The 26,885-nt window shown below is 50.3% G+C and overlaps 2 protein-coding genes and 1 non-coding gene across 7 annotated transcripts; all 3 read right to left on the minus strand.

The window, feature by feature from the left end:
- Positions 1–1,887: 1,887 nt before the first annotated feature.
- Positions 1,888–20,276, minus strand: Prrc2a (proline rich coiled-coil 2A). Of its 4 annotated transcripts, none has more exons than XM_090355941.1 (31): positions 20,115–20,276; positions 18,123–18,267; positions 17,398–17,575; positions 16,522–16,621; positions 16,373–16,445; positions 15,921–16,064; positions 15,588–15,739; positions 15,326–15,405; positions 15,038–15,180; positions 14,662–14,752; positions 14,341–14,557; positions 12,975–13,446; positions 11,165–11,355; positions 10,672–10,969; positions 10,258–10,468; positions 8,193–10,046; positions 7,401–7,669; positions 7,087–7,217; positions 6,426–6,555; positions 6,229–6,314; positions 5,798–6,031; positions 5,547–5,687; positions 5,358–5,429; positions 5,074–5,256; positions 4,167–4,249; positions 3,583–3,793; positions 3,196–3,294; positions 2,899–3,111; positions 2,614–2,708; positions 2,424–2,514; positions 1,888–2,328 (listed from the first exon to the last, which is right to left on the minus strand). In XM_090355941.1, the coding sequence occupies exons 2-31, from the start codon at positions 18,202–18,204 to the stop codon at positions 2,188–2,190; spliced, it is 6,465 nt and encodes a 2,154-aa protein (XP_090212067.1). In that variant the 5' UTR covers positions 18,205–18,267; positions 20,115–20,276; the 3' UTR covers positions 1,888–2,187. The 4 variants fall into 4 exon arrangements, with proteins under 4 accessions (XP_090212067.1, XP_090212066.1, XP_090212064.1 ...); XM_090355940.1 differs by having other exon boundaries at positions 5,074–5,241; positions 18,093–18,267; XM_090355938.1 differs by having other exon boundaries at positions 18,093–18,267.
- Positions 17,770–17,900, minus strand: LOC150047907 (small nucleolar RNA SNORA38). The gene has a single exon (XR_016539372.1). It is a non-coding gene; the product is annotated as a small nucleolar RNA SNORA38 (small nucleolar RNA).
- A 4,441-nt stretch (positions 20,277–24,717) lies between the features above and the next one.
- Aif1 (allograft inflammatory factor 1) lies at positions 24,718–26,646 on the minus strand. Of its 2 annotated transcripts, none has more exons than XM_090356047.1 (6): positions 26,509–26,646; positions 26,299–26,360; positions 26,142–26,208; positions 25,740–25,781; positions 25,392–25,554; positions 24,718–24,895 (listed from the first exon to the last, which is right to left on the minus strand). In XM_090356047.1, the coding sequence occupies exons 1-6, from the start codon at positions 26,531–26,533 to the stop codon at positions 24,811–24,813; spliced, it is 444 nt and encodes a 147-aa protein (XP_090212173.1). In that variant the 5' UTR covers positions 26,534–26,646; the 3' UTR covers positions 24,718–24,810. The 2 variants fall into 2 exon arrangements, with proteins under 2 accessions (XP_090212173.1, XP_090212172.1); XM_090356046.1 differs by having other exon boundaries at positions 26,473–26,646.
- Between the last annotated feature and the right edge of the window lie 239 nt (positions 26,647–26,885).

Raw genomic sequence — 26,885 nt, forward strand, 5'->3', positions numbered from 1 at the left:
TCATATTTAGGTCATGTTGAGCACAGGAGCTTGTAAACTGCTGTTTCAGTTATTTTATCAAAAACATTTGAGGGCCATGGGAGGTGGCTCACACCTATAATCCTAACTACTCAGGAGACTGAGATCTGAGCATCGCTGTTCAAAGCCAGCCCAGACACTAAAGACCAAGAGACTTCTTCGTGGGTCATGGGGCTTGAACTCTGGGCTCAGATGCTGTCTCTGAGCTCTTCAGCTCAAGGCCACCACCCTATCCCTGGAGCTAAGCCCCATTTCCCCTTTTCTAGTGATTAATTGGAGATAAAGAGTCTCAGGTCTTTTTGTGCTGGAGCTGGCTTTGAATCTAGATCCTCAGATCTCAGCCTCCTGAGTAGCTAGGATTACAGGTGTGAGCCACTAAGCTCTCTGCTAAAACAGATTCATCTCCAATTAATCACTGGAAAAGGGGAAGTGGGGCCGTGGCTCAAGGGGTGGGATAGTAGCCTTGAGTAGAAGAGCTCAGGGACAGCACCCAGGCCCAGAGTTCAAACCTCAGTGCAAACCATAGTGCAGCCAAAGTGGGCAGGAGGAGAGAACTTTTCATATACCAGGATAGGAAACTTTTTTTTTTTTTTTTTGCCAGTCCTGGGGCTTTCTCAAGGCTAGAGCTCTACCACTTGGGCCACACAGTACCATTTCTGGCTTTTTCTATGTATGTGGTACTGAGGAATCAAACCCACGTCTTCACGCAAGCTAGGCAAACACTACCACTAGGCCAAACTCCCAGCCCAGAAACTTTTTTCTGGATTGGTCGTGGGACTTGGAACTCTGGGCCTTGGCACTGTCTTGAGCTCTTCAGCTCAAGGCTACTACCCTACTCCTTGGGCCTTAGTGCCACTCCTGGTTTTCTGGTGGTTGATTGGAGATAAAGAATCTCGCGACTTTTTAGTGCCAGGGCTGGCTTCGAACCATGATCCTCAGATCTTAACCTCCTGAGTAGCTATGTTTACAGGCTTGAGCCACTGTGCTTCACCGCAAATGATAGTTTTACAGCCCCCCTTTAGTACTAGAGAAATAGAATGTAAAACATCCCCCCCCCCCCACTTTTTTTGTGCCAGTACTCAGGGCATTGAAAATTCTTTGGCTTTGTAACTCAGGGCTCAAACTTTCTTTTGGTACTAATCCTAGGGCTCTAAGTTGGGACCTGTGTGCTTGAGCTCCTTTGCTCAAGGTTAGTGCTCTTACTTTTGAGCCACAGTGCCACTTCATTTTTGAATGAGTTTAAGAGTTTCATGGAGACTTTTCTGCCCAGGCTGGCTTTGAACTCTGACCTTCAGATCCTGAGTAGTTAGGATTCTATTTGTGAGCAGCCAGTGCCCAGCTGTAGCAAAACATTTTGAATCCCAGATCATTCAAAAGCTTTGCAGCTTCCACTTAAACCTGAATACTCGCTCAGGGATACGTAAGGCTTAATAATTGAACAGTTAAGAGCAGCCATGTGACACTGATTGGCAGATGGAGTTCCACCCTTTTCTGTGTCCCACAGATTCCAAATATTGCTTAAGGAAGCCGTGAAAACCAAACTGTGCTTAGTAACCAGCCAACTTGACATCTGCTCAGCCCAAATCAACCTACAAAACTTACAATCCAATAAAATGGTTTATAATCACTGGAATTTTAAAACTTCAGTTGGACAGTGGTGGCTCATGCCTATAATTTTGAGTCCTCAGAAGGCTGAGGTTTGAGGATCGTGGTTTGAAAACAGCTGGGGTCCCTGAGACTCTCATCTCTAATACCACCAGAAGTGGCATATAGCTCAAGTGGTAGAGAGCTAGCCTTGAGCAAAAAGCACAGGGACAGTGCTCAGGCTGAGTTCAAGTCCCAAGACTGGCACAAAAATGAAAACAAGCCAGAAGTGAAGGTGGTTTAATAAATGGGAACAACCCCTCAATTCAAATCTCCAGTATGGCACACAAGGACATTACAACCAACTATCCCGTTCCCCAATCATTTTGGAAAAAAAATTTTTTAAATCCTTTTATTATTCTTTTTTAACAAACGGCCCCAGGGATAGGGGATCAGGAGAAGGGGGAGGAGGGAAAGTGCGGCCCCAGCCCCACAACCCCTCCCCACCCACCCCTTTCCCCCTTATATATTTATAATCTATATACAAGCCCCGGGGGGGGGGGTGAGGGGAAATGGGGACCTCCCTCAGCGGGGTGGGGGCAATCCAGGTTCCTTGTCCGCTCGGGACCCAGGCTCCTCTGCCCTACGGGAAGGCCCTTCTCGGGAAGGTGGCCCTGTCCTCTCCCAAGGCTTCGGCATCCATCGCAAAGCATCTGGTGGGGATGCCTAAGGGATAGGTACATATGGAAAAGTAAATCACAATGGTCTGTCAAGAACTCAGGCGGCCACGAGAATTTAGTGATCACATGTTTCTCCTCTACCTGCTGGTAGAGGTCAATGCGCTGGGTGCGGAATACTCCGTTGTAAGCGGAAGGTGGGGCCTTGAGACGGGAATTGAGACCAGAGAAGGACCTAAGGGAGGAAGAAAGGTTTTAAGGCAAGACTAGGACTTGGTCCTGGAACCAAAGCAGTTTTTAAGCACCCCTTCCTGCAACTCTATTACTGAGTTACCTTCCAGCCGGGGGGGTACATGATGACCCCGGTCCCCCAAGGTTGCTGCTCAGCTTGCGATAATCCTGGAACGGCTTTAGTTCCACTGGGTGTATCTGAACAAGAAAAACGTGAGAGCTCATGCTTCTCAGTTGATTCCCACTCCCAACCCCCTTGCCACAGGGTTTCTCTATGAAAGACCAGGCTGGCCTTTAACTCCAGATCTTCCTGCTTCCCCAACTCCCTCCTCAACTATTCACCTTGAGCTATGCAATCTGTCCTTGAATTCCCTAGCATCTCATGTACCTCAGCTCGCCCCAAGTTTGGGGGAAAGGGCCTGGCAGGTGAAGGCAGCACCCGAGTAGCAGGAGCAGGAGGGGGCTGCACAGCCAGGCTGGGGGGCTGCAGCGCAGGACCCACAGGTAACAGAGAAAGGGGAGGTGGGGCAGGAGGTGGTGCTGGTGGCAAGGAGCCAAAATTCACCACAGGCAGCTGTGAGTCTACCATGGGTAGAAGCATCTGTAACAAGAAATCCGTATGAATATGTTGAGGCACAGAGAAACTGGATGGAAAAAATAAAGGGAATGGGAAACTACAAGGTACCTGCTGGGCAGGGGCCCCTGAAGGAAGGAAGCCACTTTGTCCACCAGGTTGCAGGGGAGTAGAGTAAAAATCAGAAGGGGATGGCAGATCTTGGCGTACCTGTTAGGGAATGAGAAAAGGGTTAACTAACCTTCAGGCATTTTTTTGGTTGGTTGTGGGGATTGGCCTGGGCGCTGTCCCTGAACTCTTCTGCTCAAGACTAGCATTCTACCACATTGAGCCACTTCTGGTTTTCTGGTGGTTCATTGGAGAAAAGAATCTCATGGACTTTCGAGCCAGGGATAGCCTCAAACCATAATCCTCAGATTTCAGCCTCCTGAGTAGCTGAGGATTAGAGATATGTGGGGTATTCTTCCCAATTCCCAGCAGCTGCCCACCTCTAATTACCTGAAGCAAGGGTGGCTCAGGCAAAGGGCTGGGGCAGAAAGCTGGAGAGTAGAGAAAGGAAGGTGGAGGGTAGAGAACTCCTCCAGCTGGCAACTTCCCCAGCTCTGTGGCTTGCAGTGCTGAGAAATCCAAAAACTGGCCCTTGAGAGCTAGCCCAGAGAGCAGTGCTGAAGGAGGGGCTGGGCCAGGGGGTAGATATAGGGGCTGTGACCTGAAAAGAAATTGGGAGAGACATGTCAAGAAGTCAGTTATTTATATATGTATGTATGTATGTATGTATGTATGTATGTATGTATGTATGTATGTATGTATTGCCAGTCCTGGGCCTGAATTCAAGAGCTTGAGCACCGTCCTTGTGCTTTCTTAAGTCTAGAGCTCTACCACTTGAGCCACAGCATCCATCACTTTCAGCTTTTCGAACCCAGATCTTTGTGCATGCTAGGAAAGTATTCTACCACTAGGTCAAACTCCGGGCCAGTTATTCACATGCAATGCTTGAGTCCACTAACCTTTAGTACCCCCAAATTCTGTCCTTATCCCTCTAAGTAAAATGAGTCTCTACTTCCACAGGCATCTCATTTTACCTGTAAGGGTGTAGTGAGGGTGTCCCAGGGCGGTAGCCGCCATTGTTCGGATGTAACTGAGAGTCCATGGCTCCTCCAGTGACCTGTAGGAGAAAAGCAAGTTTCACTGTCTCTGGGTCAAGAAAGCTCACCTGGGGCTGTGGATTCAGCTCAGGTATTGATAAGCTCTGAGATGGATCCCTCACATCAAGTGTCAGTTAACATCGTCTACTTGGTTGGATTGGGAAGGATCTGACAACAGAGAAGCACACTTCTGGGTATTCAGAGGGAACATTCACAGGGCTGAGTAAGACCTGACCTGAATACAGGTGACCCACCCTACAGGATAGAGGGCCAGCTACAACAAAAAGAAAAACCTACTGCTGCAGGTAGTTTTCTAGTTCTCATGAGAGAAGGTGCTGTTGTACAGTCCTTCCCTGCCACAATGCAATGGAACCTTTAAAATCATGAAAAATGAATTTTTCCCCCTTTCTTTTTCTAGGGATCTTACTTCAGTGATGAAAAGTCAAGCATGCTATAAAAACAACATGACCACCTAACTCATCCTAGCCACTGCAGTAAAAATAAAGATGGAATGAGCCTCCCAAAAAGGCAGTGGTGTATACATCTACACAACATAAGTTGTTTCATTTTAAGGGACAGAAAGCGGAAAAGAATGATTATTTAGGCGGCACCAGTGGCTCAGGCCTGTAATCCTGGCTACTCAAAGAGGCTGAGATCTGAGGATCATGGTTCAAAGACAGCCCCAAGAGGAAAGTCTGTGAGACTTATCTCCAATAAACCACCAGAAACCCAGAAGTGTTCAAAGCGGTAGAGCATTAGCCTTAGCCTTGAACTGAAGAGCTCAGGGACAGCACCCAGGCCCAGAGTTCAAGCCCCATGACCAAAAAAAAAAAAGAAGGCTTACCTGGGAATTGGGAGGCCCTGGGCTGCCATAGAAGACTTCTGGGTACAGGCGTTGGCCTGAAGTATTGGCCTCTGGGCCACAATGCCCAGAACCAACACTCTTGGGTTGTGGCTCAGCTGAGGCAGATGCACTAGGGAGCAGCTCCCAGTCTCGGGATATGGGAATGGCCTGGATGGGAAAAGACTATCAAGACTGATGTCTGACACTCTGGAAATCTACATCATTCCCAACCACCTTCTTTAGATAGCTCTGACCTTCCCACCCAACTCTCATTCTCCACCTACCTCAGTGACTGATGCTGTTAGCTCCTTTTCTGCTTTTAAACTGTCTCCTACCACTAGGCGCAAGTCTGAGTCCTGTGACAGTGATGTGGGAAGAGATGATCCTATGATTCAGGTCTGTGTCCTCGATGTCCCACCTATATCCCATCCCTTCTCTCCAACCCAGGATACTCAGATGCAGCCCATGCAGACCTTGTCATTCGTGCCAAACTGGACTGGAGGGCCAGGTCGATGGGCTGGCCGGAGGGGGCCTGGCTCTGGGCCTCGGTCTGCACGCTGTGATCGTTCTGTGCCTATGGGACCAGGGGGTAAAGGCTGCTCCCGGGGCAGATCCTGGGTTGAGAAACAGTAAGGTGGAGATGGGGAGAAGAAAAGGAAGCCCAAGTGAGAGCTAATGGGTAGAAAAAGGGAGGGCCATGAGATTCCTCTTATCCCTGCTTTACCTTTCTATCCCCTTCACTGGACACAGGTGGCCGTCTCCTAGGAGGTTCAGAGGGTTCAGAGCCAGGTGGACCCTCACCAGGAACTGCATTCAGGGGTGAGGGGCCTCCAGGCCGCTTGGGGGGTCCCTCTGCTGCCCCCTTGAGTCCTCCATCAGGGGAACTTCGCTGGCTGCAGGGACCTGATGACACCTGAGAATCCCCACTCAGGTCCACCCCACTGTCAGACTGACTCATCTGAGAGGAGTGGAGAAGGAGCTAGTTAAGTTGGGACAGAGAGCACCCCAATACCTGACTGATGCACATATACAGACAAAATGAAGGAGACATCCATGTAAAATTAGCCCCAGACATGACCCAGAACAGGAGGAAAAATACAACCAGTGTTTGATAGGATTCCAGCTCAGCTGTACGCTCCTCCCAGCTTCACTCACCTCTGTGCCAGCCACATCCTCAAAGGGACTCAGAGGCTCCATCCAGGGCTCTATGGAGCCAGGCTGGTAACTCTTTCGGCTAGTGGCTGCAGGAGAGCACCGACCAAGGGGGATGGAAGCAGTGAGAAAATGAAGTCTAAAGCCTACCCCCATCTATAAACCACCACCACTCCTTCCCTTCACTCAGCTTTACTCACCATTATGTAAATGATTCCAGATGTGGGGGGTAAGAGCCTCTGGGCCTGCATCTCTGGATTCTTCCTGAGCACCTGGGACCTCTGGCTTAGAGCCCAAGAATCCAGAGCTATGTGAAGACTGCAAAGATTCCTAAAGGTGAGAAAACCCAAAGGACAAAACACAAATTAGGGGGGTCGTGAGTGTAGCTTAGTAGTAGAGCACTTGCCTAGCATGTATGAAGCCCTGGTTCAATTCCTTGGTACCACATACACAGAAAAGGTTGGAAGTGGTGCTGTGGCTCAAGAGGGAGAGTACTAGCCTCAAGAAAGCTCAAGGACAGAGCCCAGGCCCAGCGTTGTAGAAAGCTGAGACATGGTGTAGGGTGAGGTAGCAACAAAAGAGCAGTAAGACATAAATTTGGATTACTAGCGAAACCTTTGAGAACACGTGCTACAAAAAGCAACGGGTGGAGAAAACAGAAACCCTTCACAAGTGAGAGGCGGGGACACTGAAGGGTGAAGAGGACTGAAAGGTCACACACTCACACACACACACCTCTCTCAATGAAATCCACCAAACCCCGCAGGAGGAAGCGATGGGAATGTGAATTTATTCCCAGTACGTGATGATGTGTCCACGTGGAAGAGAGTATAACAGCCCAACAGCCAGGCCACTACTCACCTCCTGTAGCAGCTCTGGTTTTCGGGGAGGCCGCTCCCGCCTTTTGGGGGGAAAGGCATTAACCCCCGCAGAGTCCCGGGGAGTTCCATTTGTCCCCCTTACCATGGGCCCTGGCTCCTCGAAGTGAGGGTCTGGGAAAAAAGAAAACTGTCAGCACCTACACTGCTCTATCACCGACTAGAGCTTTTCCTCCCTACTCCATCCCCCAATCCTTTTGGCCTTGTGCACCGGCCCCCACCAGCCTCTAGAAAAGCCAGTTCCCACTCCATCACCTAATGTTCTTTGCAGATGGAAGAATTCCTTTCCCAGCTTACCAGAGCTGGTGTCATTGCTGGCCCTCTGGGAGTCATATCGGGTTGGGGGCCGAGGGGAGGAGCCCTGGGGGGCTTGGGGAGGCCCAGGCTTGGGCCTTGGGTGCCCCCCTGGTGCAGTTACACTTCCTTGGCGACTGCTAAGCTGGGCCAGAGCCTGTTGGATGCCAGCAGGGTTGCTGTGGATAACTTGGTCCAGGCGGAAGACAGCAGAACTGCTGGGGGGCGGGGGAGGCAGGGGAAGCCCCGGGGGACGCTCCTCTGCAGGTCGGCTGAAGAAAGGACAGCATCAGCTCCAGGGCTCGCTCAACTGTTAGTCTCTCCCCACAAGTCAAGCATGTTTTCCAGCTTCTCCCCATACAATCTAGTCTCTAAACATCCACTTGCTTTTTTGACTCCGAAGAATTTACAGTCAGTTTGGTAACCCACATAAAGGTACTGCTATCACTTTACCAATACTTTCTAGCCGTCTTAGCAAACTGGGGGACCCCAGTGCATTTCTAATGAGCCTGTGCCCTCAGATCTATGCCACCCTGCCATACAATACTATTTCCTCCCCCACTTTTTTTTGTTTTGCCAGTTCTGGGGCTTGAACTCAGGGCCTGGGCACTGTCCCTGGGCTTTCTCAAGGTTAGGGCTCTACCCCTTGAGTCACAGAACCACTTCCAGCCTTTTCTGTGTATGTGGTTCCAAGGAACTGAACCCAGGGCTTCACGCATCCAGGTTGGCACTCTACCACTAGCCACGCTCCTCCCACAGTTTTTGCCTTCATAAACAAGTTCACTCCCTACCCACCTTCGGTTCTTTGGTGAGGGCCAGCTCCTCTTGTCCCCTCGTCCTGGGCCAGTCCTTCCCCCAGGACCCCCGCCACCACCTCCACTGCCACCACCTCCAGCTTTGCTCCCAGGGCCTGGACGGCGGTTCTGCCGATCCATGCCAGGCCGCTGACTAGAGAAGCTCCGCTTGCTCAAATCCTTGGCTCTCTGACTCAGATCTCCACGAGACATAGTTGAAATGCCTGGTCCAGCCCCACCTGTGCTGGCCCCAGTTCCCACAGCTTTGGGGGTCATTAGTGCTGGCGGGGGAGCCTCTTTGTCTCCCCGGCGTTCACTGGCAAAGTCGCTGCTCTCTGACGCAGTCTCCCACTCCTCATTGGCTTGGTCAGAGTTCTGGTTTGACAGATCAGGAGACTTGGCAGCCGCCCTTCGAGGTGGTGGAGGCACCGTGACGGCTGCCAGGGCTTCCTCAGGCCCAGGGGCGGAGGCTGGCAGGGCTAAGGAAGAGGGCTTGCTCTCCACCCCTCTGGCAGCGTTCTCCCGTTCCTGTTTCAGCCTCCGGAAACGGGGTGGCTTGTCCTGCTGCTGAGCTCTCCCATGTCGTCGTCTTCGAGGCCGCTCCCCATCTTCCACACCAAGGCCCATGCTGCCTCCTCCATTACTGCCTCCCCGAGCCATGGGAGACATTGGCCCTGCAATCAGCTTTTCTTTCAAAGGCTCCTTGCTTGGGGGCAAAGAACCTGCTGGAGGTTTCTTTGGAACCAGGGACTTGGTTGGAGGGCTCCAGCCTGGGCACACAGGAGGGGGGGGCCGCCCCCCTCCTCTGCCCCTGCGAGATGGCACTCCTCTTGGAGTGAATACACGCCCGCCCCGGGCTGTGGAAAAGCGGGCTGGGGCTGGTGATGGAGGTGCTCCCGGTGGTGGGGGAGCAAGAGGGGCCTGGGCGAACCCCCCTTCCTTAGGCGGTGGGGCTTCTTTGTCTGAGGGGGCCAGATCACTCTCATGGGTCTCACTGCCTGTCTCTGAACCACGCTGCCGGCGCCGCTTAGGGATTTCTTCGTACTCTGAACCTTCACTTCGTGTCTCACTGGCAGTGCGGCCTCGGGACGCAGCGGGGTGATTTGGTCCTCCTGTCCCACCTCCACGTCCATCGTCTCCACGGAATTCCCGGTAACTTCGGAACTCCCGACTTCGGGCTCCCCGGCCCCGGCCTCCATAGGTACCCCGAAAACCCCTCCCTCTGGCAAAATACTCTCCCCGGCCCCGACCCCTACAAGAGGTAGGACCCACTCTTTCATATGAATAGTCCCTCCGCAGCCTTGGTGCAGGAGAAAGATTTCCCCTGGGTGGGGTCTCCTTTGGGCCCATCTTGCTCTTGGCTGTCTTGAGTGGGTCTGGCTTTGGGACCTTGGGGGTCTCATCGGCCTGTTCTGAGGGCTTAGGAGGCAGTTCTTCAACTTTTACAGGTGGAGGTGGTTTCTTTATAGGCCCTGCCCTGCGAGGAGGAGCCCCTGGCTCCTCTGGAGGGATTCCACGACGACTGCTTCCTGGGCGCGGGCCCCATCGGGTCTCAGTGCGGCTCTCTCTGCGTGGTGGTGGAGGCCCTTGGCCACTTCCACGGGCAGGCTTTCGACCTGTTTCTGGCCCTGTCAGCTGTGGAGCTTCCTCCTTGGGGGATTCCTTCTTGGGCTGTGGAGCTTGTATCTTGGCAGCTTCATCACTGCCTGGAGGCCAGGGGACTGGACGAGGCCCTGGGGGAGCTGCTTCCTCCAGAGGAAAGCGAGAAATTGGGGGTCCAGGGGCTCCATTCTCTGGAAAGCCTGGATAACTGGCCAAATAGGGTGGTGGGGCAGGTACTGGAGGTGTCTCACTCCTAAAGGGGGAGACAGAAAACAATGAAAGCATCTCCTATCTCCAGGTGGGGAGAGATATGTGACACTAGGTGCAGAAAGAAAACAGTAACGAACTCTCTATAGGCACTGGTTTTGTGTTCATTCCTATCATCTCTCCTAATCCATAGTACTTTCCTCCTAGGCTTAGGTCCTTTGACCAGGAACTCTCATTTCCTCAGTACCAAGACTCACCTCATCCCTTTTTCTTCTTCATCTGCAACTTGGCGCAGTGGTGAGGTGAGTGGGCGAGGGTCAGTGGGTGTGGTGGTGAAGACATCTCCTACCCAAGCTAACTTTGGATCCACTGGTGGGGTGCCTCGATCTCGTAACAGGGGGGGTGCATGGCGCTCAAATGGCTCTGAACTTGAGCCCCCACTGTCTGACCGCTCCCGGGGAACCAGGCCTAACGAAACAAAGAAAAACAATCCTATGTCATAGGCACTTCAGTCTTATCTTTTTAACCTCATGTGGCACTTCTTGTTGCTACAAATCTGGGCCAAAACTGCGCTTGTAAAACACTTGGTTTCTTATGAAACCCCCAAATAAATCCTGGCTAATGAAGGATACTCTGTTCCCTCTATGGCCATTCATCCCACAACCGCTTACCAGAAGGATGCACACCAGGAGGATAGAAGTCCAGAGGGGGCCGACCCTGGAGGAGCCGAGGGTCCACATAAGGAGGAATCATCATCCAGCGGGGATCAAAGTTCATTGGGGGCATGGGTGGGGGCCGGCCAAGGGCCCCGGGGTACAGAGCTTTTGGGGGTGGAGGTGGAGCCTGTGGAGCTGGAACAGCTCCCAGGGTCACAGGTTGTGGTGGTGACGGGGGCACTGGGGCAGGAGGGGCAGAGCCTTGCTGCTGCTGCTGCTGCCACTGCTGCTGCTGCTGCTTCAGGAGCTGCTCCTGGGAGGAACGAAAGACAGAAGTCATCAAAGTTCCACGCGAGGGAAATCAGCACAAATACAACAAAAACCTGGACTAGATGGAAACTGCAGTGACAAAGACAAGACAGAGAGAAATACCCAGAGAATAACACAGAAAAGATAATCAAAGCAGAGAGAGCGGCAGCCCTGAAGAGGGGAAGTAACTGGATCTCACCTGCTGCTGCCTCTGGAAACGAGGAGGCAACGACTTCTGATATTTGGGGTAACCCAAGCTTTGACTGGGGGGCTGTCGAGTAGGCCCAACCCCATCACCCTTAGATTCCACCTTTGGGGCTGGGGGTGTGGAAGGTGGAGGAACCTCTTCTGGTGGCTCAGGACCCTCTTTTGAAGGCAGCTGGGGTTCCACTGCATTGAAGAAAACAGTGCCCTAGTTCATTAAGATGTAGCACCACAGGACTCCACGTACTCACTAAAGCACTCAATTGTACATCTACCATACTGAAGCCCTTTCTGTGACCATGAAAACTTTCCATGGCTTCCATAGCCAAAGATTTAGGTACTAATTTTCTGTGAGACTCCCTCCCCAAACACATTTGTCAGTCTTGCTTCATTCTAGGCCCATGAAAGGTAGGGTGTGGGCTTGGAATGTGGCTTAGTGGTGCAGTGCTTGTCTAGCTTGCATGAAGCCCTGGGTTTGATTCCTCAGTACACATAAACGGAAAAAGGCAGAAGTAGCACTGTGGCTCAAGTGGTAGAGTGCTAGCCTTGAACAAAAGAAGCTAAGGGGCAGTGTCCAGGCCCTGAGTTCAAGCTCTAGGACAAGAAAAAGAGAGAGAGAGAAAGAGAAAGAGAGAAAGAAAGAAAAAGAAAGAAAAGTAGGTAGGTGCTAGGTGGCAGGGGCTCATGCCTGTAATCCTAGTAGTAATGATAGTGACTCAAGAAGCTGAGATCTGAGGATCCAGGTTCAAAGACAACCCAGGCACAAAAGTCTGTGAGACTCTAATCTCCAATTAATCACCAGAAAACTAAGTGGGGCTATGGTTCAAGCGGTAGAGCGCTAGCCTTGAGCTGAAGAGCCCAGAGTTCAAGCCCCACAACCACCACCAACAAAAAAAGGTAGTGTGTGTGTGTGTGTGTGATTTGCTGTCCCCGAGTTCCATTCTAGGCCTACAAAATAGAAAGGGGTGAAAGGGGTTGTGTGTGTGTGAGAGACAGAGACAGAGACAGAGAGATTTGTGTTTCTGAGCTTGTTTTGAGCAAGGCTGGCACTCTACCACTTGAGCCACAGCTCTACTTCTGTTTTGGTGGTTAGAGATAAGAGTCACAGGCTGAGAATGTGGCTTAATGATAGAGTGCTTGTCTGGCATGCATGAAGCCCCGGGGTGATTCCTCAGTATCACATACGTAGACAAAGTCAGAAATGGTGCTGTGGCTCGAGATGTAGAGCATTAGCCTTGAGCAAAAGAAGCTGAAGGGCAGTGCCCAGGCCCTGAGTTCAAGCCCCAGGACTGGCAAAAATAATTAAAACAGAGATAAATAGACAGACAGGGAAAATGGCTTAGTGGTAGAGTGCTTGCTAGCATGCATGAAGCCACTGGGTTTGACTTAGTACAACATAAACAGAAAAAGCAGGAAGTAGCACCTTGGCTTAAGTGGTAGAGAACTAGCCTTGAGCAAAGGAAGTTCAAGAACAATGCCTAGACCCTGAGTTCAAACCCAGGATTGGGGGGGGGGGGGGGAATAGCAAAGAGTATGCTGGACTTTCTTGCCCAGGCTGATTTCAAACCACAATCCTCATTTATCTTAGCGTCCTGAGTTGATAGGATTACAGATGTGAGCCACCAGTGCCTAGGTCAGAGAAAGGTTTCAGCTCTTCCAATTCCCTACAATGGGACCCCTTTCATAAGACAATTCAGTAAAGCAAAACTGCCTTCTACTTCTTTTTTTTCTCATTGTCACCATCTTGTACCTTTATGCCAAGCAAAGATCTAACATCTAATAGTGCCTATCTGCTTTCTCCATACCTGGACTGGCTTCGTAGCTGGCACTGCTGGTGCTACTGGTTGTGCCACCACCACTCACCAGAGTGGGAGCTGGAGCCACACCTGAACTGGGGGTGGACTGGGCAGGAGGAGCCTGAGCTGGCTCTTCAGCATCTTTCTCTGGTGCTGGGGCTGGCGCTGGTGGCAGAGCTGGAGGTGCAGGGAGTTCTTTAGGGACTGTAGGTGGTGGAGCTGGGGCAGGAGGGGCAGGTGGAGCTGCAGGCTCTGCTTTGAGCCGTTTGTCAGGTGCCCCAAACTTTTCATCAAGCCGCTTGAGCTTCTCAGCACAGGCTGCCCGGCGCTCCTCCTGCATGCGCCGCTCTTCCTCTTCGCGGCGACGCCGGGCCCGTTCCACTGCTAGTGAGATCTCAGATGAAGACTGTTTCCGCCGTTGCCGCCATGCCTCATCCTCATCTTCAGGTGCTGGCGGCTTGCAGGGAGGACCCCCACGATCCTGTCACCAGGCAGACAAGGGATGCCATTGTGCCTTCTACCTTCTCATGCACAGCTTAACCAACTGCCTCTAACTATAGATACAAGGACCAGGCCTTAACGTTGAGCTGTGTGTGGAGACAACTTCCTCATCTTTCTCTCTCCTACTCCTCTGAAGGCTTAGTTCCTTTGGAGACCACCCAATTTATTTCCCAGACTCCCCTAGTACCAAGGATATTCCTAACTTTTCAGTGCAGTTTTAAACTTCAGCTGGCATTGGTGGCATACGCCTATAATCCTAGCTATAGAGAAGGCAGAGATCTGAGGATAGCTGTTCAAAGCCTGCCCAGGCAGGAAATTCTTATCTGTACAAGAAAACTGACACCATGTCTCAAAATGGTAGAGCACTAACCTTGAGCAAAAAAGCTCAGGGACTGCCCTCAGGCCCTGAGTCTAAGCCCCACAATGAGGGGGGGGAGAAGAAAAACGAAGAGAGCCGGTGCAGTGGCTCACGCTGGCAGTCCTACTCAACAGACTGAGATCCAAGGATCAAGGTTCAAAGCCAGCCCAAGTACAAAAGGACCTGAGACTCATCTTTAATTAACTTCTAGGAAATGGGAAGTGGGGCTATGTTCAAGGGTAGGGTTGTATCCTAGAGCTGAAGAGCTCAAGGAGCTCAGGGACAGCACCCATGCCCAATGGTAGGGCAGCAGCCTTGAGCTGAAGGACAGCGCCCAGGCTGAGCTCAAGCCCTATGACCCCCCACAAAAAAACAAAAACCAAAAACACTCCCACACTTCATGGAACCTGATTTCAGCACTCTCTCATAGCTTTCCATTACTACTTCAGACACTCAGCTGACACTTCCCACAAGTGGACCCTCTCCACCCTCTCCACCCTCACTACAGACACTCACTGGGTAGTCCCCAGGGGGGCCCCAGGTCCCTGTGGGGCCCCGGTGAGGTGGGGGTGGGGGAGGCTTTGGGGCAGGAGGCCCCAACTCTGTCTCTGAAGGCCGAGAGGTCTCTGCCCAGGCCGTCTTGGGAGGGGGCGGTTCGCTGCCAGGGGAAGTGCCCTTTTTGCCATCTGCTTCAGGGGGCCGTTCCTCACCAGCAGCTGCCTGAGATTCCTTGCTGTGAGCAGATCAACAGTGGAATTAAAATCAGCTGTGAGCCAGCTTCTCTAAGATTATATTATCAAGAGAAAAACAGTCCCCACATCTGATGGCTTAACTCACTGGCCCTCAGCTCCCTCTTCATCAGAGTCTCGCCCATCTTCCTCATCACTGAACTTCAGCTTTTCAGTGTAGTCAACCTCTTCATGGGCTCCTGAAGGGGGGAAATGATTAGTAACCTAAGCACTTTGCTCCCCAATCAGAGATACCTTCCTATCTCCATAGGAAGTGAGATGAAGCGTGTGATGGGCTACACTATTCATGCAGACCCTTTCCTCTGAAGTCTGGGTCAAAAAAATGCCTTTCAGTACTTTCCTTAGGACTTCTTTTTTCTTCATGTATCTTCCCCTCCCCACCAATCCCTGATCTGTTCCCATACAAGACATCACTTTTGCCTTTTTAAAATCTAAACTCTTGACCCTTAACAACATTCACTCACCTGCCCAACCATCATCATTCTCCTGGTCCAACTGGTCAAATTCTTTGAGATTATCCTCTTTGAGAATAGAAGGCCGACCAACAGGCTCTACAAGGCGCATTGGTGGCCCTGAGCCCCGGGGGCCCGCCACACGGGGAAAACGGCTGTGTATAAAAAGAAAAATGATACAAGATGAAAAGGGAAATATTGTAAAATTGCATACATGACAAACCTCCTGGCAAGAAAACCACCTCCTCCCTCAACAGGTTTCCCTTGCCCCAAACACAAACCCAGATCTGGATTGCTTACCTGGGCCCATCAGGAGTGGGGTATCGATAAGGCCCCTGGGGTCCATAGGGCGGAGGGAACGGGAGATACGGGGGGTACATCTGCAAAATGTCCCAACAGCAGTTGCTCAGAGGGACAGACAAATAACATGCCAACTCTATAGGACTATCATCCTCCCACCAGCCTGTTTCATCAATGTCTGCTTTAACTATGCCTTTCAAAGACTACTAATTCCCAACACTTTAGTTTCTAGTGCAACCACTTCAAAATAAAATAGACTCACGAAGGGCGGCATCATTCCGCGATAGGGAGGGAACTGGGGTGGGCCTGAAGGCTGCAGTCCCCCCCGGGGATCATGACCATGATGAAGTTTGGAGTCCGGGCCCTCCAGCTCATCAGGGCCACGCCCACCTCCGTCCCTCCAAGTTGTAGGATCTATGTTTTGCAAAAGAGAGGAAAAGAGAGAGAGAAAAGGAGAAAGGGAGAGTGATTAATGATACCGAAGAGGGGGAGAAGCAACATACTAAAACTTATGGGATAAACAATTAACACTTGGCTCTGAAATAGAAAAGGCAATGTCTTGATGTCTTGGCTAAATAAATGGCAGACCACTCACTTTGGGGGCGGAGGCTTGGTCCTGGCCCAGACGACTGTTCGGCAGACTCCCTTTCCTTGGCAGCCTTGTCCTGGTCGCCAGCCGCCTGCAGGGTCGGAAATTCCTCTCGAGAGAATCGCGACAGTAGGCTTGATGCCCTTCCACCTGTTGGAGAGGGTACACGACAAGAGATAGAGTGAATTTATTGGGGATGTACTATAGAAGTAGAAGGTTCTAAAAGGTTGCAGGTCATCAAGGCCCTGCCTTTACACTCATCTTTCTTTGGAATAGGTGTTCACTCCCCAAGAGGCAGGGTCTGTTCTAGAACCTCTCAACTCTTAAACTTGATCCTGTGCCCCATGAACTGAATATGGGTCATGACTTAGCTGAAAGACACCTTATTGAGGGCATAGTGCAGGGCTCCTGACTCCCATGATACCCTGATACAGCTCCCCAAACAGCCTTGAACTCACCATCTCCATGGGCTCCATGGGTGACGCTGGCTTGTGCCCAGGACTTTACTCCGCTTGGAACGGAAGGAGTGTTCTGGGAAAACAGATAATAATGTGAGTGGGAGAACAACAGGCCATTCTTCTCCCAACCCCTTCAGTTCATTAGGTACCTCGGGGGCTGTTGGGGGTCGTTTCGGCTGGTTGGAGGCAGGCGTCTGTGAAGCCGGCTGTGGCTGCGATTCCGGCGGCTGAGCGGTTGAGGCATCGGAACTGAGAGGATGGTTAAATGGGGAAGGTCATCCAGAGCCTGAGATATTCCTTAGTATTCTAATTCTGACCAAATACAGCAAAATAATTCCACCCCCCTCAACAGGATGGTCTGTATTTTTCCCATGCTTTCTATCTGGCGGAAAGCTAAAGGTATCTTTCTTGGCCATCTAACAAGAAGTCTGAAATAAATTAAAAAAGGTGCCTCTCCCTGCGGCTCTGGTTCCACTATAGCTTTACTACACTAAAACCAAGTGTCATGCCAAAGTTCAAATTAAAATACTCAGGGAGGGCTGGGAGCATAGCCTGATGGTAGAGTGCTCGCCGAACATGCACAAAGACCCAGGTTTGATTCCTCGGTACCACATACATAGAAAAAGCCAGAAGTGGAGCTGTTGCTTAAGTGACAGAGCACTAGCCTTGAGCAAAAAGTATCCAAGGAGCTGGGCAAGGTGGCTCAAGCCTGCAATCCTAGCTACGCAGGATGCTGAGATCTGAGGGTCGGGGTTCAAATCCAGGCTGGGCACTAAAAGACCACGAGACTCTTATCTCCAATTAATCATTAGAAAATAGGAAGTGGCCCTGTGGCTCATGGTAAGGCAGTAGCCTTGAGCTAAAGAACTCAGGAACAGTGCCCAGGCCCAGAGTTCAAGCCCCATGACTGACAAAAAAGAAAGTGTCCAAGGACAGTGTCCAGGCCCTGAGTTCAAGCCCCATGACTGGCAAAAATTTAAAAAATAAAAATAATAAAATAAGGTCCTCTCGAAACTTCTACGTACCTCTTGGGGTCGGACTGCTCCTGTTTGCTTGCCCATCCTGTTCCGTCTTTCGGCACTAGTGAGACATTGGGGTCATTGCCTTTGTTCTCGGCTTTCAGGCTTGGAAGGTTGGCTGGGGGTGGCATACGCCGAGCAATGGCAACTTTTCCGAGACTCTGCAGGCCATGGCGAGGGGCAACTAAAGAAAAGGTGGAGAGAGGGTCAAAAATGTCTTACATAGAAGATATGACAGACTTCAACTCCAAGCCCCAATTACATACACATCCTCAATGTCCTATTACCTACTCCAAATTTCTCTTCAAAAACCATCTCTTCCCTTAATAGCCTCTGAAATTCCTACAGGGAAGGATGAGGTATTCACATTCATTGTTTCTATGTAGTATGGTTGATCTTGAGCCTGCGGAGAGCAAGCTGGCCCTAGATTTCTCCAAATTCACATTTCTTTGCCTCCAATTCTTACGTGTCCAATGACAGGGAACAAAAGACACGCCTTTGTAGGAGGGTAACAAGTGTTTACTCAGAGGCCAATACCCCCTCTTCCGGTCCCAAGGTAAAACTGGGAGATCTCCAATGTTCCTCTGAGCATTTGCTATCTTTACAATAGTGGTTTGCTCCCCCTCAAAAAGCTCCAAAGCCATACACCCCACACATGCCTAGCCTCAACTATTAGGAGCATCTTGTAGGACGACCCTCACCAGCGGGTTTCTGGATCTCTAAGGACTTGCCCTTATACGTATCAAACAGGTTGAGCGAGGAATACTTCTTTCCATCCTTCCCCTTGGCAGTCGGCCCCGAGCGATCGGACATTGCGCTGGAAGCTCATTGAGTAAGTTGGGTCCTGCAGGCACCTCCCCCAAAACGTGCCGGAGCCTGTGGGCCAGACAGAGGTGTCTCAGTCTCTGCCCCCCTTCACAAAATACAAAAGACTAGAAGCTTCCTTTCATAGTCACTATTAGTGAACCAGATCTGAGGCCCTTTCATCTTTTCTTTCAGCCCAGTCCCTTTAAACAACTACTATCCGCTCAGCTCCCATGGCCCAAATACCATATTTCCTCTTCCTTCCAGACACCTCCTTATCAAGCAAGGAAAACCAAATAAAAATCTAATATCCTTGTATAAATAAATGCCATGCCCTTTGTGCCATTTTAGCAAGGGTAGTACCAATCTTCATTATTCCCAAAAGCAAAAGTCTCCACCAAAATCATTGGGTCTAGTCTAAGCACCAGAGAAAACCAGAAAGCAGCATACAACTCCATCACACAAGAAAGAGAGCTTTGAGATTTGCCAACTTATTAGACACCAGCTTCTTAATAATGCCCCAGGGATCCTGTGCCCAAGGTCCATTCCCAGTAGCCCAAAGTCCCCATCTGGGGAGGTTTGAAGGAAGGTATGCTGGGAGTTTCAGGATTTTGTCAGCATGATCCCTGACACTGAGAGCTGGTATAAAAGAAAATCTCCTGGGAATAGGGACTTTACATACTCCCAGGCTCCACAAGCCCAAGTAGTATTTTGAAAACTCCATCTTTGTTTATACTTGCCCTAATGTTGGTTCCTGGAAAAAAAAATCCTGTCTCTAGAAAAAATACTAGTGGGCTTTGCTTATCCTTATATAGAACTGAGAAAAATAAAACCGTTAAAGAGGTACCTTGAGAACCATGGGCTAGACACAAGAGGGCCAAGGCCTGAATCCACTTAATTTTCCTACTCAGTAAAAATGTCCAGTAGCCATTTCCTTCAGAGCCCTTGCTCCCAAGAGCAGACCAAATGCCCCATCCTCAATCCATTCTAGAGGAACAAAGCATTCATTTGTGTGTGGGAATAGTGAAGAGGGGGAAATAAAGAGGGAGTGTGGGGGGGGTAGGGAGCGAGGGAAAGAAAGCAGGTCCAGGATGAAAGCCAATATTAGGAGAGAAGTTTAGGAGAAGCGAGAGATAAGAGGACTGGGATTGATTTCTAGGCAGTCGGTCAGAAAATGAATATAGGAACCTAAAAGGGACCAAAAAAAAAAAAATCCTTGATTGATCAAACCAAAACTAATAAAAGGGAATTAGCACAAAGGCAGGTGGAAAATAATATATGGAAGCAGGAATGGCAGAGATGTGGAGAAAATAAAGAGGCAGTGTTAAGAAACCCAGGAAGAAAAAAAAGGGGGTTGAGGAAGAAAGGCAGGGACGGGGGTAACAGAAAAAGTGACAAAACAGGATTGGGGAACATAGAAGGCAAAGATGCTGGGTTCCAGAAGGGGAGTGGACTCGACGCAAAGAGCAGGGCCAAAGAGGGGGCAACCATAACGCAGGGAGACAGAAGAGGATCCAAAAATGTGGGAGACCCTTCAGGAGGAGGTAGGTCAGGCGCGGCCCACCCCAGGGCGGCGCAGAGGGGGCCAGCAGATGGGGTGAGCATGGGGGCGGGGGGTGGTGAGCGTCAGAGCAGGGTCGTCCTCAGAAGCTAGAACGGTAGGTGGGCCAGGGGTAGGCTGCAGAACCTGAGAAGAGCTGGAGGTGCCGGTCCCGGGCAGAGGTACCAGAGGGGGAGGGGCAGGCAGGGCCGGCAGCAGGAGGACAAAATGGCGGCGGCTAATGGCAGCTTCTCCTCCTCCCCCGCCCCCCCCTCCCCGGCCCGCCACCGCTGCCGCTGCCGCTGCCGCCGCCGCCGCCGCCGCCGCCGCCGCCCCCACCCCGGAAAAGGGTGTTAGCGCTCGGCTCGCCCAGACTCACCTGGCCGGGTGCGCGGGGGTCCGGGACCGGGGCTTAGTGGTTCCCCGGGGCGGATGGCGGTGGGGCGGGGACGGATGGCGGCGGATGGCGCCGGGTTCGGCTCCTCCCGTCTCCCTCGCTCACTCCGCGCTGGGCTCCGACTAACGGCCCATCCGGGCAACCGCCGCCCCCGGGAGCACCCCCCCCACCTCCCTCCGCTTTGGATACGCCCCCTAATTTACATAAGGGGCGTGGCCTTTCCTATCCGATTCCTCTTTACTGCTAAGGCTGTTCACCGGAAAAAAAAAAAAAAAAGTGGCTGGGAGAACTGAGCTATCAGGGGTTATTTGCATAAAGAGGAGGGACTTACAGGCGCTAGGACGCCGGTTGGCTGAGGAAGTAGGCCTCCAGCGTCGGCCGTTGAGACGCGTAGAGGAGGCGGAACTGCGGCGCCGGTCCAGTAGGCGGTTGGGGCGCAGAATTTATACGACTGCCAGGAGAAAGAGGTGGGGCGTGCGTCGTGCGTCCTTGGGAAAAATGGGAGCGCCGAGACGTGGGGACGCTGAAAATGGAAGGAAACGACACAAGGCCGGTAGTGCTTCCAGCCGACCTGACGGGGACCTGGGAGAACGGGAAGAGCTAGCTAGCGGGAGGCGGAGTTAACGTAGACCCGGGGAGAACCCCAGGCCTCGCGTCCTTTCTCGGGAGGTGCCGGCATCAGGGGCGGGGGCCTAACCTTCCCTTTCTTCAATCCCGAAAATGGGGGTAGGTAGGCCGACCCAAGGGTCCCGAGGCGTGCGTGGATCAGCCACACTCCAGGCATTTCTGAGTAAAGTATTCGAACAAAGACCAGGAACGAGCAGTTCATCAACATACCGGCAAGTAGTGACCCAGACCATGGAATATCCTATCGTTTTTATGACCTGTGAGCGTTCACATCATATTCATATTCGAGTAACACATTTTGGAAATATTACAGAGGTTAGGGTAATAAAAATCTGACCGTGCCCGGAGACGAGCCTGTAGAAAAATGGGGTCAGAAGGTGTGACTCAACGGTAGAGTACTCAGCAAGTCAGAGACCCAGAGTCCAGATCCCAGCACCACCACCAAAAACAAAACCTCGTAGATGTGAAGAACTCGCTAGAACTCTACTAATTTTGAGGAGAAGATGCACTCAGGTGCAATGAGCAAGTAAGTGGAGGCCTGTGCCTAGCTAGGACTGTCCAATAAGGACAATGAAGACGGGAAAGTTTTCAGGGCATAAGTTTCAGTTAATAAGTTTAGATTTGGTTAGGGTTCCTAGTACCTTAGGTATACTGCTTGGCAGGCCCAAGGCATGTTGAATTGAATCCCCAGCTTCAAATAAAATTTGACCCTGGTGGCTCAAGCCTGTAATGGTAAGCTATTCAGAAGGCAGAGATCTGAGATTGAAGCCAGCTCCCGCAGGAAAGGGTGAGACACTCTTATCAGCAATAAACCACCAAAAAGGTAAGAAACTGATGTATGGCACAGGTGATAGAACCTTGAGCAGAAAAAGCTAAGTCACAGCGCCTAGTCCCTGAATTCAAACCCCAACATGAGCACACAGAAAATAGAATAAGAGAATTTAACCTAAGGCTCACTAAGATTTAAGACATTCACTTATGTATTTTATTTGCACTGCTGGTCATTGAAGCCTTTAAGCATGCTAGACAAATTTGTGCCATACCCTCAAAAAGTTAACCTGTAAGCCAGGCACAATGACTCATACCTGTAATCCTAGCCACTCAGGAGCCTGTGATCTGACGATCGCAGTTCAAAGCCAGCCTGGACACAAAAAGTCCTTGAGATGCTTATGTCCAATTAACCACTAGAAAACCAGAAGTGGCACTGTGGCTCCACGGGTAGTGCGCAGTAGCCTTGAACTGAAGAGCTCAGGGACAGGGTCCAGGCCCAGAGTTCAAGCCTCAGGACTGGGAGGGGAAAAAACAAAAACAGAAACAAAAAAACATATATATATATATGTCTGGAGTACAGCTGTGACTGAGTGCTAGGCTTGAGCAAAAGAGCTCAGGAACAGTGCCCAAGCCCTGAGTTCAAGAACCACAATCTAGGGGCCGGGAGTTTGGCCTAGTGGTAGAGTGCCTGCCTAGTATGCACGAAGACCTGGGTTCAATTCCTATGTATCACATACATAGGAAAAAGCTGGAAGTGGTGTTGAGGCTCAAGTGGTAGAGCTCTAGCCTTGAGAAATCCCAAGGACAGGGCTCAGGTCCTGAGCTCAAGCCCAGGACTGGCAAAAAAAAAAACAAAACACAAAAAAAACACAATCTACTAATAATTTTTTAAAAATAAATAAAACAGGGCCAGGAGTTTGGCCTAGTGGTAGAGTGCTTGCCTAGCATGCACGAAGACCCGGGTTCAATTCCTTGGTACCACATACATAGAAAAAAGCCAGAAATGGTGCTGAGGCTCAAGAGGTAGAGCTCTAGCCTTGAGAAAGTCCAAGGACAGTGCCCAGGCCCTGAGCTCAAGCCCAGGACTGGCAAAAATAAATAAATAAATAAATAAATAAAAATAAAAAAACAAGAGCGAGGACTCAATATTTGCATACCCAATGCTATGGACATGGTATTGGAAATATAAACACAACTACATAGACATAAAAATTTATGACTCTATAGACAATGTTTTATTACATAGATTAATATGTATCTATGACATACCAACCCTCAGCCTAATTTTAATTATGTTCTAAAACCTAAGCACCAGTGATTGTATATAGATTCCTTTCTTGAATACTTGCTTGTTAAATATGTCTTTTGAAATATGATGTAAAAATCAATGTTAATAAATTCTTTAATTTAAAAATAAATAAAAACCCAGCTGGGTGCCGGTGGCTCAGGCCTGTAGTCCTAGCTACTCAGAGGCTGAGAACTGACGATGGAGGCTCAAAGCCAGCCCCAGTACAAAAGTCTGTGAGACTCATCGCCAATTAACTACCAGAAAACCGGACCTGGTGCTCCAGGGGTGGGGCAGTAGCCTTGAGTTAAAAAGCTCAGGGACAGCATCCAGGCCCAGAGTTCAAGCCCCATGACCGGCAAAATAATAAATGCACATATAAAACAAGACGGTGGTGGTACATACCTGTAATCTCAGCACTCTGGATGGAAGCAAGGGTTTTGCAAATTTAAGGGATTCTGAGATACATATCTTGTTTCAGGCTAGTTTGGTCCACATAGATGTCTTTTTTTTTTGCCAGTCCTGGGCTTGGGCTCAGGGCTTGGGCACTGTCCTCAAGGCTAGCACTCTACCACTTGAGCCTCAGCACCACTTCCGGCTTTTTGCTATGTATGTGGGGTACTGAGGAATTGAACCTAGGTCTTCGTGCATGCTAGGCAAGCACTCTACCACTAGGCCAAACTCCTGGCCCCCCCCCACATCAATATCTTAAAACAAAAAAATCCAGTTAAGTAAAAACTTCAGGGTACTTACTGAACCATCATATAACATCATTTGTGTGTGTGTGTGTGTGTGTGTGTGTGTGTGTGTGTGTGTTCCAATACTGAGTCTTTTTGGGGGGGGAGCAGGGAGGGGGGAAACATGGGGCTTGAACTCTGGATCTGGGTGCTGTCCCTGAGCTCTTCAGCTCAAGGCTACCACCCTACTCTTGAGCCAAGCCCTACTTCCCATTTTCTAGAGGTCCTTTGTGTGCCTGGGCTGACTTTGAACTTTGATCCTCAGATTTCAGCCTCCTGAGGAGATAGGATTATAGGTGGGAGCCATCATGCCTGGCTCCAATACTGAGTCTTGAACTCAGAGCCTGAATCTCTCACTTGGCTGTTACTCAATTGTTGAACCATACCTACACTTACAGCTTTTGACTGGTCAGTTAGAAAAAGTCAGCCCAGGTTGACTTTTGAACCTCAATTCTCAGGTCTGCTGTCTGAGCCATAGTTCTACTTCCCACTTTTGGGTGATTATTGGAGATAGGAATCTCATGGACTTTCCTGACAGGGCTGGCTTCTAAACCATGGCCCTCAGACACTAGTTGTTTCAGTTGTCCCTACAAATAGAGGTTCATTCACGTTCTGTAATTGTTACCTCTTCCCCCCCCAAGTTCTGTAAAACGTAATAAAACTTGAATAAACCCAGCATTGGTGGTTCATGCCTGTAATCCTAGCTACTCACCATTCAGAGTCATCCCCAGCAGGAAAGCCTGTGAGACTCTTTATCTCCAGTTAGCTACCAAAGCGCTGGAAATGGTGCTGTGGCTCACAGTGCTAGGGTACTAGCCTTGAACATAAGCTCAGGGCCTGGGTTCAAGCCACAGGACCAACAGAGAAACAAAACTTGAATAATTCTACCTCTTGAGCCATACCACCAGCCCCAGTCAGGCCTGGGTTACAGTCCTACTTGTGCTTCTCTGAGTTCCTGTGGGTGAAGGCACATGCCCCTGCATTTAGCCATTGGCTGATATGGAGTCTTGTGAACTTTTATGACTTGGCTAGCCTTGAGGTGAGATCTCTGATCTCTGCCTCCCAAGTAGCTAAGATTACAAGCTTGAGCCACCACTTCTGGCAAGTTTTAAATCAAATGGCAGAGTTAAAAATACCCCAAATAAAAACCAAACTGACTGGGGAAGGAAATTGATTTATTTAATTTAGTTCAACTCTGGCTTACAATTCATCTTCCTTTTCCATTTTGGGTCATTAGAAGCCCCCTCACACTTCCCAGTTAAGGCAACTCAGAGATAGCTCTCTTGGCTGGGAGACCAGTTGGCTTTTCCTGTTCTCTGGCTTTTCCTTCATACATCAGGATCCTGAAATAGACATAGGCATCAGGGACACCTCCCAAGGGAATAAATGGGCTGCTGTCAGAGTGTGGAAGAGGATGGCATAGTTAGAGGTAGGGGTAGGAATATTAAGAGAACCAGAGCCATGGGTGAATTTGAGAATGGGGGGAAAAAAGGATTATAGAAGGGTCCCTGTAAAGATGAAAAAGTGGAGCTGGGAATGTGGCTAAATGGTAGTGCTTGCCTAGCATGCACAAAGTTCTGGGTTTGACTTCTCAGTACCACATAAACAGAAAAAGCTGTAAATGGCTCTGTGGCTCAAATGATAGAGTGCTAGCCTTAAATAAAAGAAGCTCAGGGACAGTGCTCAGGCCCCCAGGTTCAAGCCCCAGGACTGGCAAACAAAGAAGAAAAAAAAAAGGAAAAAAAGGAAAGAGTGGATGCTGAAAACGGCATGGCAGTTGAACCTAGGGACAAGGGTAGACGTGGGGACTGAGAAGAAAACAGTTATATAGGCTCTCACATTTTTAGGATGGCCGATCTCCTGCCCAACATCATTCTGAGAAAGTCAGGATAGTTGAACGTCTCCCCACAGCCATTAGACACCTCTCCAATTAATTTCTTTAGTTCTAAGTGGGTCTTGGGAACCCCAAGCTTCTCCAACATTTGTTTCAGGGACATGATATCTGGTGGTAAAGAATTAAGATAGGAAGAAAGGGGATAATTCCTCTCCTCTCTTGAACCTCTGCATTCCCCCTCCCCCCCTCCTATTGAAGTAGGTAGGCCCTCTCCCATGCAGAGGGCATGGAGTAAGAGAGAAGACCTCCATTTGCCTTGATTTGCATTCTTCCCCCAATCACTGTTTTCTCACCAATGTCTCCATTTCCGTCCAGATCAAACTCCATATATTTCTCTGGGTGAAGGGAGAGAGCAGACATGGTAAGCGCTGGCTGTAGGGGTCATGGGTAAGAGGCTGAGAAAGAAAGAGGTAACTGACTAATGCTAGGTAGGGGAGAGAGTGAAAGAGGAGAAGGGACAGACAGGAAGTGGGGTTGAGGACTGAGGGTCCTGGTTGAAGTGGGAACTAGGTGGTGCTGCGAAAGGACAAGCCACGGAAAGGGACTGCAATAGGAGAGGGAAACAGTAGAGTCAGGCTTCCTTCTTCCCACCATAGAGGGCAAATTTATATTTTTCTGGCCCTTCTGGGTTCTTGTGGAAATCCTAGCCACTCACTCCAGCTGGGCCCCTGCTCCACCCCACAGTTTCCCCTCACTCTTGAAGGTCTCCAGTTTGGAGGGCAAATCCTCATCACTGCTGTATTTGGGATCATCCAGGAACTGCTGTTGGGAAGAAGGTAAGAATAGGGTTGAGGGTCAGCCCTCTGTCCCAGGCCTATCCTCTGTGTCTTGCCCCTCAGTACTTCCTTTTACCTTGTTGATCTCATCCAGTCTCTCTTCCTGCTGAGCCTTCAGCAATCCAAAAGCTTTTCCTCCTAAGGGACACAGAGGTTAATCACCCCTCCCTTCCTCTCCTACACATCCAGCCCAGGGTCACCCCAGTTCTGCCCTTCTGATTCCCCAGTCCAGGCCTGCCCCTGTCCTTACTCCAGGATCTTCTACTGCTTATTCCAACCTCCCTACCCTGTAAGTCCCTGGTTTGGCTCATAGTTCAGCAGATACTGGTGGCTGTAAGTAGTGAGATAGACCAAGCTGGTGGGTCTCTCTCTCTGGTGGCTCTTCTGTCTACTGGTTTGTCTGGCGGCTCTTCTTTCTACCAGTTTCCTCTGAGGCCTTTTCTCACACTTCTCCTTTTCCCTTATTCCCTCCTCCTCCTCCTCCTCCTCTGCCTCCCAGGTCTCACTTCCCCATCAGTTTTTGCTGACACTAGCAACCTAGGAAGAAAGAAGAGTAAGTATAAAATAAAACTGAGTAAGTGGCACTGTGGCTCAAGTGGTAGAGTGTTAGCCCTGAGCAAAAGGAGCTCAGACAATGCCCATGCCCAGAGTTCAAGCCCCAGA

Source organism: Megascapheus bottae, chromosome 22, assembly GCF_031878675.1.
Source record: "Megascapheus bottae isolate mThoBot1 chromosome 22, mThoBot2.hap1, whole genome shotgun sequence".
In the NCBI taxonomy this organism is placed as follows: Eukaryota; Metazoa; Chordata; class Mammalia; order Rodentia; family Geomyidae; genus Megascapheus; species Megascapheus bottae.